Source organism: Camelus bactrianus, chromosome 30 (genome assembly GCF_048773025.1).
Source record: "Camelus bactrianus isolate YW-2024 breed Bactrian camel chromosome 30, ASM4877302v1, whole genome shotgun sequence".
In the NCBI taxonomy this organism is placed as follows: Eukaryota; Metazoa; Chordata; class Mammalia; order Artiodactyla; family Camelidae; genus Camelus; species Camelus bactrianus.
In genome coordinates this window covers 8680423-8694225 of record NC_133568.1, presented here as the reverse complement: position 1 = coordinate 8694225, position 13803 = coordinate 8680423, and the positions used below count along the sequence as shown (strand labels likewise).

The 13803-nt window shown below is 53.1% G+C and overlaps 1 protein-coding gene across 2 annotated transcripts in view; it reads right to left on the bottom strand.

The window, feature by feature from the left end:
• Positions 1-7304: 7304 nt before the first annotated feature.
• ARK2C (arkadia (RNF111) C-terminal like ring finger ubiquitin ligase 2C) overlaps positions 7305-13803 on the bottom strand; it is a 103428-nt gene continuing 96929 nt past the window's right edge. For both annotated transcript variants that reach the window (XM_074355206.1, XM_074355207.1), the window contains exon 8: positions 7305-13544. In XM_074355206.1, the coding sequence (XP_074211307.1) occupies positions 13427-13544 (118 nt within the window). In that variant the 3' untranslated portion in view covers positions 7305-13426. The remainder of the gene's footprint in view (positions 13545-13803) is intronic.

Below are 13803 nucleotides of genomic sequence, written 5' to 3'. Positions count from 1 at the left end.
CAGGAGGAAGTGTTTCAGCTGGGGGCCTTGTGAGCCTGCGAAAGGGTACACGACTCTTTCCATCACTTTACAAAGAGCGCATTGCCAAGTGCCCACTGGCTGCCCCAGCCAATGATGACACAGTTAAGACCTGGAGACCTGAGCAGGTGATGGAGGTTGGAGGGGAGGGGGCGGAGGGCTGGTGCCTGGAACAGCCTGGTCCCTGCTGCAGCAGGCTGGGAGGCGGGAAGGGGATTGGCATTGTTTTAGCAAGTGTCACCTGTGGCTCACTGTGGGCAATGTGGACTGAGAGCTGACAGGAATCAGAACAAAATAAAGACGTGATTTCTGCCCTCAAGAGGGATGTGACCCTGATGGAGAGGCAGCAGGAGAACCACACTCTCATGTGCCTGCACCCACACACACACGTACACACACACACACACACACACACACACACACACTCCCTGAGGGATGATCACAGCAAGAGTGCCACAGGACTCAACCCGTGACTTCTGATTTTCCTGCGGAGGGCGAGCCGTGACTGAGCAGGAAGTCAAGCTCGGAAGTCTTCCTGTAAGAGGACACCCAGTACCAGAGCTGCTGCTGTGTCACCACGAGCCCTCTGGCCCAGACAGAAAACTTAGTGAAGCTTTGTGGCCTCCAAGACCATTGGAGAAAGGCTGCAGCAGAAAGTGCAGGTGCAGAGGCAGCCTGTCTGGGCTTGAGTCCCAGCTCTGCCTTTTCCCTGCTGAGAGAGCTTGGGCACATTATCTCATCCCTCGGGCCTCAGTCTCCTCATCTCTCAAATAGGAGGAATGATAATACCAACCTCGTAGGTCATTATGAGGATTAAGCGAGTTAAAATGCAGTTAACTCAGCACCTGCGCCGAAGGGCTGTGTCCATCATGTTGAACAAGCAGGACTCAAGGTGGTTGAGGTGGTGTGGGGGAAATGTAATCCTTAAACAGATTTATTTGTATCCTTTTCTGGAGCTGGTTCCTCCCCTGTGTCTGGATGAAAATTAAGGCCAGCCTCATAACTCTTCTGGGCTCTCTTAGGTAGTAAAATGTCCAGTAGTCACTTTAAAGTCACAGAGTCCATCTCAGTTCTGTAATTTGAATGTTCTGCTCCAATACAAAGTTCAAAACATCCTACTCAGAGTTGCGTCTCCTCGCACCCCACACCCCAGCTCAGCCCTAGCACGGGCGAGAACCATAGTGAGGGAAGATTGAGGGTGTGAGTGTGAGTGTGCACACATACATGTGTGTGTGCGTGTGAGTGCGTGTGTGTGTGTGTGAGTGCAGGGTCAGCCTCACCTCTTGTCTCCACCCTGCATTTTCCTTCTGCTTCCCTGCTTGCTGACCCCGTTACCCACCTCTCCAGGGAGGGAGGAGAGGTGAGGGGGCAGCTTCCGGTAGGGGATGCTATCGTGGTCTGTGTCCCTCTTTCTGGACAGGCGCCTTCCTCCCATAAGCGCTTGTGTGCATTGGTTCCATCTCAGGCCCTTCACCCTCACTCTGTCTTCTTGTCTAGCTCCTCTGGTGTCCTTTGCTCTGACAAACTCAGGGCATTCGGACACCCTTCTCTGTCATCAGCGGCCGGCCAGCCAGCCCACCCCCTCATCCCCACAAGTTCTCTGGGCAAGGCAGAGCACTGTGTCCTCAACTGCGGTGGGCACATCCCCCTCTCCAAATAGCCCCACTGAAACCTCAGTCACTGGCCTGGGGCCAAAAGGCAACCAAAAGGAAGGAAGGAAGGGATACTTCCCAGCCCACCCTCAGCTCTTTCTGAGTGTCCTGCCCTCAGACCATGGCCCCATCTCAGGCTCTCCATCCTCTGTCCTACCTGCAGGAGGTCTGTCAGCTCAAAGTCAAAATCAATTTTTTTTCTGCCACGCCCTCCAGCCAGTGCTACGTGATCTCCCTGTAGAAGGTAACGTCTACTGTCCTGTTGGTCCAGCCAAGATTGGGGCAGGAGAGGCCCCTTGTGGCGGCCAGCTGCTGGTGTGCTCAGTACAGGTTGGCTCTTACTGGGATGAGGCAGGCCTGGCTTGGCGACATACCCCATCCCCTGAGTCAACTCGCGTTCCATCCCTGACCCGCCCTGCCTCCTCTGCTTTCCTCACAAAGGACTCAAGATTGAATGAAACTCCTGCTTTGAAAGCCCTACAAAAACTGTTGTCCTTTCTGGGTGCCTTCTCTCCCACAGGGCACCCCCCACCCCGCCTGGTCCCCCATGTTCCTGAGACTTGGGCGGGTTGCCCACAGCTCCGTGTTCAGCGTTACCCTCCAGCAACGCCACACACACCGTCCCCTCTGCTGTGCCTCTGCTGGGGCTGTCCTGATGCTCCAAGTCTCCTCGCTGCCATCCACCCCTCCCTCCCACCACATTCTGAGGCCCCGGGCTGGTCCAGCTTCCCCGCCCTGTAGGGGCGGGAACTGAGGACCAGAGCGGGTCTCTGACTCACCGAGGGTCCCACAGGGCAAAGCTGAGCTTGTCCTAGGCTGTCTGCCGCCCTTCACACTCTGCGGAGGAGGTTGGGGGGAGATGTGCTTGGCGGTGGAGGGGGGAATAGCGAGGGGGCTGGGAGTCTCGCAGAGTTCACATGTGGCAGGTCCCATCCCCACAGCCCTGCTGCTTTGGGCTGAACACTGCCTTTCCCTTGGAGTGCTTCCGTCCTTTTTCCTCCACCCAGGCTGCAGGCAAGTGTAGTGGGGAGACCTCCTTACCAGGGTGTTGGGGAGAAGAGCAGAGAGAGGGGGAGTCCCTGCTGCCCGCTGCTCCCACCTGCCGCTGCCCCCAGCCTGCCCTCCCCCCCTGAGGGAGGAATGCAGGACACCCTGGAGAAGCCCCCAGGGAGGGCTCGCTCCGCATCTCACCCCATCCCCCGCCCGGGCTGGGCTCTACCTCCCGACTTCTGTCTCCCCTTGCAGGCGGTCACAGGAATCCCCCTCTAGGCAGGGCCGGAAGGAAAGCTGGGATTGGGAGAAGCAAGCAGGCAGCCCAGGGTGCAGACTTAAAGGAGGCACTCAACCTCAGGCTTGTGCAAAGGCAGGGCTGGCATTTGAGAGTGGGGCTTCCTTCAGCGTTGCACCCAGGACCCCTGGCTTGCCTCGCCCTCAGGCCTGGCTCTAGAAGAAAGTTATTCTTTCACCCAAAGTTCCCCCCAAAGCTCTGTATCACAACAATCCTAATTTCAAGGCTGAGACTCAACAACCAGCCATGGTGAAGGTGAGCCAGCCCCTTCCCTCGGAAAGGTGCTTCCTGAACCCCTCTCTCCCTAAGGCCCCTCCTGCGGACATGGCCCCTGGTCACTGCTGGGGCCTGGCAGCCGTGGCAGTGGTGCTGGATGTCACGTCTCCTCCAGCCAAGACAAAACCCCTCACTAGGGCTCCAGGGGGAAAACAAAGGAAAGAATGATCTCTTTCTACCCCCCACCACCCCCATCTCTGTTCTATTTCCTACGGTTCTCACCAGACCGGCTCATTGCTTCCCCAAACCGCCCTTGGCACTGATGGCTCACACTGTCGGAAAGCTCTTTTTTATAAGGATGGCTTCTTGAATGACAAGTTTTTATATCAGCACCATCTTTCCTCACCTGCTTTGGAGGCAAGTCTGCGTTAAAGAATGTTTGGAGAGAACCTTAATTATAATGCTGTGAATAACTACTAACAAAGTATTTTCAAAAAAAAAAAAAAATCCCCGGGGTCTACAGAAAAGAAAAGACACTCATTCGCAATTACACTCATGAGCTATTTACACAGGCGCGGTTGCACCCAAGTCTAAGAAACACTTTTGCTCTTAAGCAGCTTACACAAAAGCCTTCAATCTTATTTCCTCAGCACTTTGGCTGAAGAATATTTTTCTTCCAAGATTTTGATATAAGGAAACTCAGCTCAGTTCAGATACACCCCTTCTGAATTCTGATTATATGGGTTCCAAACGGGAAGAGGTCAGAAGTACTATGGGTGCCCCACAGTGCTGCGTGTTTGTCCTGAACAGGGACCCCCATTACTCCCAGACCCTCGGCGGAGCGTGGTACCAGGCATCACCCACTGCAGACACCCAAGTGCCCCCCGAGTGAGGGCGAGATGAGGGGGCTTCAGGGAAAAGTGGGGGCCCTCAGGCTTGGACAAAAAGAGTAGCAGAGCCTATGGGAAAGGAGGTTTAACTCACCAAGCCAGAGTGAGTGACTTTTTAAGGAGGGGAAGAACACTTGAGCCCTAAATTTAAAAGGGGAAGTTTGGGCAGTGTCACTGGGATGGTGAGGGAGGCAGTGTTACTACTATGCTGGAGAGAAGACGAGTTCTGTGCTTCCAGCCTAGAGGCCTCAGTGTGCCTTTTCTTCTAGAATCCCCAGCTGAATGTGGAAAGCACGTTCAATGAAGCAGTGAATCCTGGAGGCTTGGTTCTGAGGCCTCAGCCTCCAGCCAACTGCTGGTGGCTGACCACAGCCTGGGATGGCAAGAGGGGAAAAGCAGACATGGATGGTGCCTGGGAGACTCTAGGAAAAGGAGAGGGAGGAGAGAACAAGAGGAGAAAGACTATGCAAAGCAGGAATTTAAAAAAAAAAACCATCATCAGCATTATCTTCATCACTAACATTTACAGAGTGCTGACTGTACTCCACACGGTGCTGTACACAGGTGAGCTCACTGACTCCATACCTGTGAAGCGGTGCCATTATTTTCCCCATTTTATAGATGGAGAAACTGAGGCACAGAAAGTTTAAGTAACTTGCATAAAGTCACTCTGCTAACAGGTGCCACAAAGGAGTCCAAGGGCAGGGGTTTTCCTTAAATGAAATGTTAGATGGAAGACAGAGGTGTTTAAAGGTGAAAGGACCACAGCTGAGGCAGGTTGGGGAGCAGGGGGCGGTTCCGAGACAGAACACCACCTGGGAGGTGCAGGGCAGGTAGAGGAGGGCATGTGTGCAGGCTGAGGCTGTGAATAGGGCAAAAGGGGAGTAGGGAAGGACAGTGCCTCGCAGGAGAAGGCTCTGGTTCTCTGCTTCCCGGGAATGGAGAATGCGGGATAGACGCGGAGGGCAAGACGCCAAGTGCCACATTCGGGTGGGAGGCTGGAGACAGAAAAGCATGGCAGGGAGACTTCCACGAAGCCTGGGAGTGAGGGGAGGATGGGGTCTGGTTAACTGTATGTGTCACCTTGACTGGCCACAGGGCGCCCAGATGAAACATAATTTCTGGGTGTGTCTGTGAGGGTGTTCCAGATGAGATGGGCATTTGAGTTGGTGGACTCAGTGAAGTAGCTGGCCCTTGCCTGTGTGGGTGTGAGACAGGAGGGAAAGGGGTAGGGCACAACCACTGAAGAAATGACACAGCCATTGAGGACGGGAAAAACTGGTTAGAACCAAGATGGTGGAGGATTCGACTTCCAGTAGACCTTGAGCCTCATGGCGCACCCACAGATGCCATGACAGTTCCTAGGCTGACCTTAAATGGTCAAAAAGTAGGGGGGGACCCAATTCTTGGAAATCCCCACCCCTTTTTCAAAATAGAATAACCCTCCTACTCATTAGCATATGAAATTACCAAGCCCATAAAAACTAACAGCTCTGCACCTCGTGGTTGCTCTCTCTCGCCTTCTGACACAGACCGCACTCTGTCTATGGAGCGTGTATCTTTCTAAATAAACTTGCTTTCACTTTACTATGCCTCGCTCTTGAATCCTTTCCTGTGTGAGGCAAGAACTTATTCTCCAAGCAACCAATTCATCCAATCCCTGGAGGGTCTGAAGAGAACCCAAAGCAGAGGAAGGAAGAAGGTGCCCGCTCCCTGCCTGCCAGCTTGAGCATCAGTCTCCTCCTGCCAGATGGACTGGGGTTTTCACCGTTAGTTCCCTGGTTCTCAGGTCTTCTGGACTCAGACTGAATTATACTGTCGGCTTTCCTGGGTCTCCAGCTTGCAGATGGCAGATCATGGGACCGCTCAGCTGCCATAATCTTGTGAGCCAATTATTCCTTAAAATAAATATCCAATTATATATCCTACAGGTTCTGTTTCCCTGGAGAGCCCTGGCAGTCACAGCCAGACTCTGTCCTCCGTAACCTCCTGGGGGTTACAGAGACCAGGAATCACGGGCCTGCACAAAGCAGGGTGCTTTCTGAGAAGTCTGTCCTCCTGGGCACTGAGATAGGAGGTGACAGAGGGGTAGAGATCGAGAAGACTGTGTTTGGCGGGGGGGGCACAAAATCCAAGGAAAGAGAGCCACTCCTCCAGCCTCAAAAGGCCACTCCCCAACAGAGATGAAGTTGGCCAAGATCAGAGGGAGGCAGGGCCCAGAGTGGAGACATGTGGATGCTGGCGGGAAGGAGCCTACATTACCACCCACGTGTTTACAGTTGGCAAATCAGGAACGGGAGTGCCCTCCTCTGTCCACATGGCTGGCCAGTGGTGGAGCAAGGACTGGGAACCCTGGTTCCTGGGGCCAGAGACACGGACAGAACTATATGGAAAATGACAGACCGCGTTTTGGGTCACGTCACTTGAACAAGAACTAGGGATTTAAGCATTCATTAACCTGATGTGAAGTACGGACTTCAGCTATTAATAACATATCAATATTGGCTCATCACTGGGAGCAAATGTACCTCAAAGGCAAGACATTAATTATAGAGGAAACTGGATGGTGGGGAGAGAACATATGGGAACTATCTGCACTTCCTGCCCAATTTTCTGTAGACCGAAAACTACTCTGAAAAATAAAGTTTATGACTTAAAAAAAGAGCTCATTAATATGGGTTCTGTTTGCAGTTTATGAAAGAAAGCCATCTTCCAGTTCACTGGCCCACGCTATTCTGAGAACAGACCCTAGATGCTGCAAAGAGTGTTTGAATTTGGGCTCTTATGAAGGTATTCCTTCATAAAAATCCAGGGAAACTGTCAAAAACCGAAATCCTTCTGAGCTTCAGAGACACCGAGGAGCCTCACAGGAGGTTATATTAGAAATCGATCCAACATAGGAACTTTCTGCTTTAAGATTCATGAACGAAAGTTTAGAAAACAGGTTAATTAGACAGTTGGTTCAAGGCAACAAAGAACATCAAATCAAAGAATAGATTTTTTGAGAGATAAAGAGATAAAAAGAATGATAGATAAGAAGAAGGAGGAAGAGGAGGGAGAGAAGTGGGAGGGGGAGGAGTGGGGAAGATGAAGAGGGGAGGAGGAGGGAGAGGGAAACAGGTGAAGGACATAGAGGACACCTGCACGGTCGTGTGTCCTGGATGAACCCAGGTCCGTGAGCGGCTTTCTCAGACTGTTTCCTGGGTGTGTATAGAAATAAAACACCCTGCACGAGTGAGGTGTAGTTAGCAATGCAGTTCATTTTTATTAGTTATAAATAAAGTACAAAAAATCCACCAAAAGTGAATCTAAGCATTTACACAATTCCTAATGTCTCCGCCTTTTCATTGATGCACTATTGCTTTAATATTCATAATAAATATTCTTCTAGCTTTCTGCTATAAAATAGTCTATGTAGCAAAATGTTGCACAGCACAACAGAACAGAACAGCAGGAGGATTACAAAAACGGACAATCAACACTGAGGATAATCCTTTCACTTACCAGGGGCAACCAAATTACCCCCTCTAGGGCCTGGCATTGCTGGCTCCAGAGCTGAGAAATGAGCCAAGGCCAAGGCCAGGGGTGGGGCTGGGGGAGGGGAAGGCCAGGGTAAGGAGGGGTCAGGGGACAGGCCAGCCAGGGCAAAGGGTACTTCCCACTCTGACCCCACAGAGCAGCTAAGGCATGTCCACCCAGGAGCCCTGCCCAGGGGCAGTGTCTGCCAGGCCCGGCAGCGTGGTGGTCCTGCCTGATGGCAGCTTGGCAGGCTGCCTCTGCGGAAAGCAGGTGAGCACGGCTCCAGGGTGGAGGCAGAGGGGAAGCTGGGCAGGAAGCCCAGGGAATGGGACCCACAGTCCAGCCAGAGCAAAGTTGGGGCTTAGGGACCCTGCACGGCCCAGCCACTCCTCCCAGCCTGGCCAGGCAGTGTGGCGAATCTGGGCCTCTACTCCCTCCCCCATCAGCACCATCCCAGGGGGCTGCATGTGGAGGGTGGATTTCTCCACCAGCAAAGGCAGTGATGTCAAGAGGCAAGAGGGAAGGATGAACTGGGAAGAAAGGGGAGGAGGACAGGAGGGAGGAGGCAGACATGCAGAGACAGTCCAAGCGCTCAGAGGCTGTTCCCGGGACACGGACCTCCTCTCCCTTCTTTTGGCCCAAAAGCAGCTGGGCTCACCACTGTGCCAGGCTTTGAAGCTACTGCTTCTCCAAACCTTCCCCTCCCGCTCCTCCTAGGGGGCAGTGAGGATGGAGGCCCACCTCCGTCCTCCACAGCAGCCCCTCCTACCCACACCTCTGTTGGAGAAATGGCAGAGGGCGAAGGATATGCTGGGAGGAGAGACCACAGGTCTAAAATCTGTCCCAATGTGCTGTCAAGAGTGATGCTTCAAAGACAAAGTCTCCTGGAGATGATAGGATGAGGGTGCCAATCCCAAAGGCCATAGTTTGCGGCTTATATTCTGCCGACCCCACCCCCATATCCAACAAGATATGAGTTTCAGATCAATCTCCAAATGGCCACCAAACCTTGTGAAAGCACATGTCCCATGTCCAGGGATGTGTCCACCCATCTTGGCTCCCTGTCCCCTGCAGGATGCTGTGTATGAAAAGACAGACATCCTTCCAGGCGTCTCCATTGAGCAACTCTCCTGGATAAATTCTCCGTCCATTCTCTTCCTCTCCTCTCATGCCTCCTTCCCTCCATCCTTCCTCCTTCCCTTCTCTCCTAAGAGGAAGAGATAGCACAGCACGGTGGTCTCCCACCTGCTCTGTGTCTGAGGGACCCTGGAGAAACCCTCCAGTTCCTCTCTCACACCCCAGCCCAGAAAACTGAGACTCAAGGAGGCCAAGTGACTTGCTCAAGGTCACAGGGGAGTTTGCAGGAGAGCGAGTCTGAAAACCCAAGCCTCCTGACTCCCAGTCCAGGGCTCATTCAGGCCTGGGTCTCAGATGCTCCTGCTGGTAATGTCCAAAGGGCCCAATTCTGGGACCAGAGAGATTTGCAGCCCAGGTGGAGAGTGGCCTCCAGTGCCCCAAGACTTTCTTCAGAGGATGGGGACAGGGCAAGCTGAGGTTGTGGGAATGGGGAGAAGCAGGAAAAACAGGTTAATGATGGGAAGCTGGGTGGGGGGGAAGGATAGCAAGTGAAAGGCTTACCCCAGTCTGCTGACGAGTGCAAATTATATTTATATATGTGCTAAATACAGTCACTATATTGGAGTTTTTCACTAGATCACAGCATACAGAATCAAAGGTTTGCATTTCGTATGGAATGTATCCAAAGAGGCCAGCACCACAGTAGGACAGCTTGCAATCACACACCCTGATAGTTTGGACGAAATAAAGTTCGCGGAATTTTATTTAAATTTTTTTTTTGTATTCGTAGTTGTTTGTCATCGTACCAATGCATGCAAAGCATTCCACTCCCAGAAACAACGCCAAAATGAGGTAATAGGAGTAATAAAAAAAATTAGTATCCTTTCTAAATAAATAAATTATAATTAAAAATGCAAAACAACTATAAAAATAATTAAATAAGAACCCACGATATCTACAAGTTAGTCATAAATTATGATTGTTAAATATAAGGCATTTAAACTCACAAAACCCTGTAAACTAGCAACGTGCCATGTTTTTTGTTTTTTGTGGTTTTTTTTTCATTTTTTGTTTTTCTATCAGCTGAAATCGCTCTAGCATTTGCTCTACGCGCGCGCAGGAGATGAAACACGAGGGGAGGACCTGACAGACGTTGCTACAGCCCCACGCGGGGAGTGTCTGTCCCGCCGGCAGGCGGGGGTTTGGGGGATTTCTTTAGGGGGAAAAAAAAACAAAATCTGGTGCTTTTTCTTCACCATTGAAAAAACTGTGCTTGTTCATTAGGCGTAAAGAGTTAAGAATACTTGCACGGAGGCTGGAAACGTTTGTAGAAGAGGAGCTTGAGTCCCGCCACGGGGTGGGGCGAGGGCGGGGCGGGGGCGGGGCCCCGGCGGGAGGAGGAACCCCGGGCCCCGCCCCCGCCGCGCCAGGTGATGAGGGTTCGTGGATCGGCGTCCCCGGCGGGTGGACCGATGCGGCCAGGGCTGCTCTGCGGCGGGAGGCCCAACTGGGATCCTGGGGCAGCTCTCGCCCCAGAAGGCACTCATGCGTCTCAGTCAAGAAAGGGTCTGAGTCCCTTGAGTTGAGCAGAAGGAGAACGATAGGGGGTCTCCTCTCCCGGAGGCGGTGGGTGTGACATGCCGAGGCCCCAGCCTGCCTCCTCTCCACTCTTCCCAGGCTCCCGGACAGTGGCGGGAGGGGGCCTCGCGGGAGCAGCACAGAGCCCTCTCCTCTCTCTCAACTGGGGCCGGGCAGGGCCGGAGGGGTCTGAGTCCATGGCACCTCCTGTGCCCACCTGCAGGGTAGGACGGGGGGTACCCCAGAGAGATGATGAGGGGGCTCCAGGATCCATCCCCAAAGTCAGTGGCTGATCTCTCCCTTCTGGGTGACCCCCACCCCAGTCACTGCCTAATGTTAGCCCAGTGCATTCAGGGGACCTGCAGAGAACTGAGGGGAGGAGGGGACCCTATAATGCAGATGTTGGTGCCCACAGGAAAGTGGTTGTCAACAGCTCAGTGGGCACCCTGCTCTCCCCTCTTGAAAGCTGCGTTGCTGTTAGGGAGGATCACAGAATGTGGAAGGAAATTTAGTAAGCAGCAGTCCAACCTCCTTGTGACAGCTGAGGAAACTGAGGCCCAGAGAGTAGGAGAGAGGTTCCAGACCTGTCCACTTTGTTAGTGAAGAGCCAAGACAGAACCCAGACACCAGCTCTCCTTCCCTCCAGCCTCCCCACCGCACCCCCTCTCCACACACACACCCCACACCCTGCTAGCCTTTCAAACCAGCCTGGGAGAGAGGAACAAAAGACTGAGACTAAGTCGGGAGTGACCTTCCCTAGACCACCTGGCTACCTCTGGATCAAAGCAGAGTGGGGAGAATTCCCAATTTCCTGTGGCTACCAGTAACTAGCTCTCTCTGAAATCCTGACTTTCCCACTTGTGGGACCTCCAGCCGTTAGCCCTGGAGAAACTGTTCACACACCGAAATCACTGGATGGGACAATGTAACACTCATTGCTGTTGACCTTGAATCAGACTAGTCGCCCTTTTTGAGCTATGGCCTTGGCTCCTCAAGACTGTAAGCTCTGGGAGGCTAGGGACGTTGTCTTCCTGGCCGTTGTCTCTCCCGGCACCTGCACTGGCAGGCACTCAGTAAAGATGGCCTCAGTCTGAGTAAGATCCTTGAGGAACCCTCCTACCAGAAGCCATGACCCCCACTCTCTGCCTGCAGGTGTCCAGAGTAGCCATCCCTCCACCTGACAGCTCTGAATGTGCTAGAAGCTTCTACCTCAAGCCAAAATCTGCCTCCTGATCGGTTTTACCCATTGGTCCTGGTTTTACCCTATGTAGCAGCAATGCAGACTCAAATTTTCTTAACCTTGTGGAATTTCTTCATTAATGTGATAAGTAGCCTGTCTGCCTTAGTCTTCTCTTATTAATATAAGGGCACTGAGACCGGGGCAAGCAGAGAGGGGAGAGGGAGGTTTTCAGGGCAGTGCAAATGAGGGAGAGAAGGGGCCAGCAGCGAGAGGGGCAAAGGAAGAGAGCAGAAGTCCAGCAGAACTGCTTCATATGGATGAAGAAAGTTGGGTTGGGGATGGAATTTGGTGGATTCTCCCATCTCCCTTCTTCTGTCTTCCCATCTCTCTGCTCCACTTGAGGTTCAGAAAAATCATGGGGTGGTTCAGAAAGACACACTGTCTGGTGTCATTTGGAACTTCCAGGTCTCATCTCCCACCACCCCCATCCCTAAACCCCAAGGAGGCTCCCAGGAGAGAGCACAGAATGCACTGGGCAGATAGTATTAATCCTCACAACATCTGGGTGAGGTAGAGGACGGGATGCACTGCTGTCTCTTCCCACTGTAAGGAGAAGGAAACTGAGGCACAGAAAGGAAGGGACTTGCCCAAGGTTGTCAAAGAGTCAGAGAAAGAGCCAGAGGCTAGGGACACAGGACCTCCCAAACCCAACCGAGGTGGTCTCAGTGCTGGGGCCATCTCTGAGGGACTCCATCGGGATTTGAGACATCCCAAAGGAGGCCCGAGTTCCTTCTCCGGGTCCACTGTGTTTGACCTCAGCCCCTATGTGCCAGCTGAGAGCACTTTGGCCAAGACCTAGTATCCATCAGTTACGCTAACTTCATCTTTAGCATCTGGTTAAGTTTTTGCATTAGGGAGGCAATGGCCAAATTGCCTCTATGTGACAGGGTACGTGCACAGCTGAAAGGAAAAAGCTAGAGTGAGCAGGGTTATCTTGGCTCCGAGGAATCTGGGGGCAACTCTAGCTGAAGGCTGACCCCTCCTGGTTCAGTGTGCAACCAGGGGAGGGAGGGATGGCTGGAGCTCAGTAGATGGTCTCTGGAACTGGGGAGCCCTCCTTCGAGATAATTCTCCCCTCACCTACTCAAACACTGCCTTCCCAGGCCGGCTGAGCCCCTCCGAGGTCCATCTAAAGCCCCCATCTGCTCCTTCTCCAGTCCTCCCCTTTCCCAGATGCCCCCCTCCACGCTCCGTGCACTGTAAACATGAGAAAAACAAAAGCTAAGAAAAAACAAAAACAAAACAAGAACCCCCCTCCCGCCTCCCAACCTGGGTGAAAAAAAAAATCATCCTTTTTCACCGTAAACAGGATTTGGCTTTTTTTTTTTTTTTCACCTTTGATTCCTTTTTTCTCTTCTCTCATAAAGACAGGAAGATTTGGGCTGTTGTTGGTTGGTTCAGTCAGGCACCAAAACAAGAAACTCAATGAGAAATATTTGGTGCGGATTCGGTAACAGCGACATGTCCACCACAGATGACGAGAGCACCACACACGACATTTTTCTGAAGCTAACATGCTCTGGCTGCCATCCACAGGAATAGCTAGAGACCCCTACGTGGTTTCTACGTGGTCGAGAGGTATATGTACAACCCTTCAAGGGACAGGACTGAGGGGCCGGTCTGGCAGCTGGAACCTCAGGGTCACGGCTAGATTCCCAGCAGCGCGGTCCCCCCTCCCCACCCTGCTCCGGGCACCGCCAGCTCCCTCCCTCCCGCGCCGCAGGTGGACGAGGACCGGGCGCCTGGGCGGCCACCGCCGGGATGGCTGAGCCCTCCCCCACCCTCCTTTCCACCGGCAGGGATACCACCAACTCCTCTTTCCACACAATGTGCTTCGAGGCTTTTCCTCTAATTCAAATGGCTCAGAAGGCAAAGTTTGGCTGCAAGGGCTGTGGCCGTGGGGGGACCTGGTGAAGGAAAACGGGGTGTCCTCTGGCTAATTCCTCCCTCAGCTGTCGGCTCCCAGTTGTGTCTCAATGTCCACTCGGCAGATGGGGCATTTCTTGCTCATGGCGAGCCACTGATCCACACACAGTTGGTGGAAGAGGTGCATACAGGGTAGGCGCCTGGAAGAGAGGAGGGAGGGTTGAAGGGAGGGTCAAAGGGAAGGGGCCCCGGGCTGTGCCAGGAGCTGAGGGACACTGGCCACTCAGGGGACCAGATGACTCACAGCCAGGACACCTGGGGGACTGGCCCAAGAGGGTCTTAGGGGCTCAGACATGGAGTGAGGCTGTGGCTGGGGTGGGAGGACCCCCAAGGCCCTCCTCCTGTTGCTCTAGACTAGCCTGGAACAAAGCCAGGACTTTGTCTTCGATCCATCCAGGC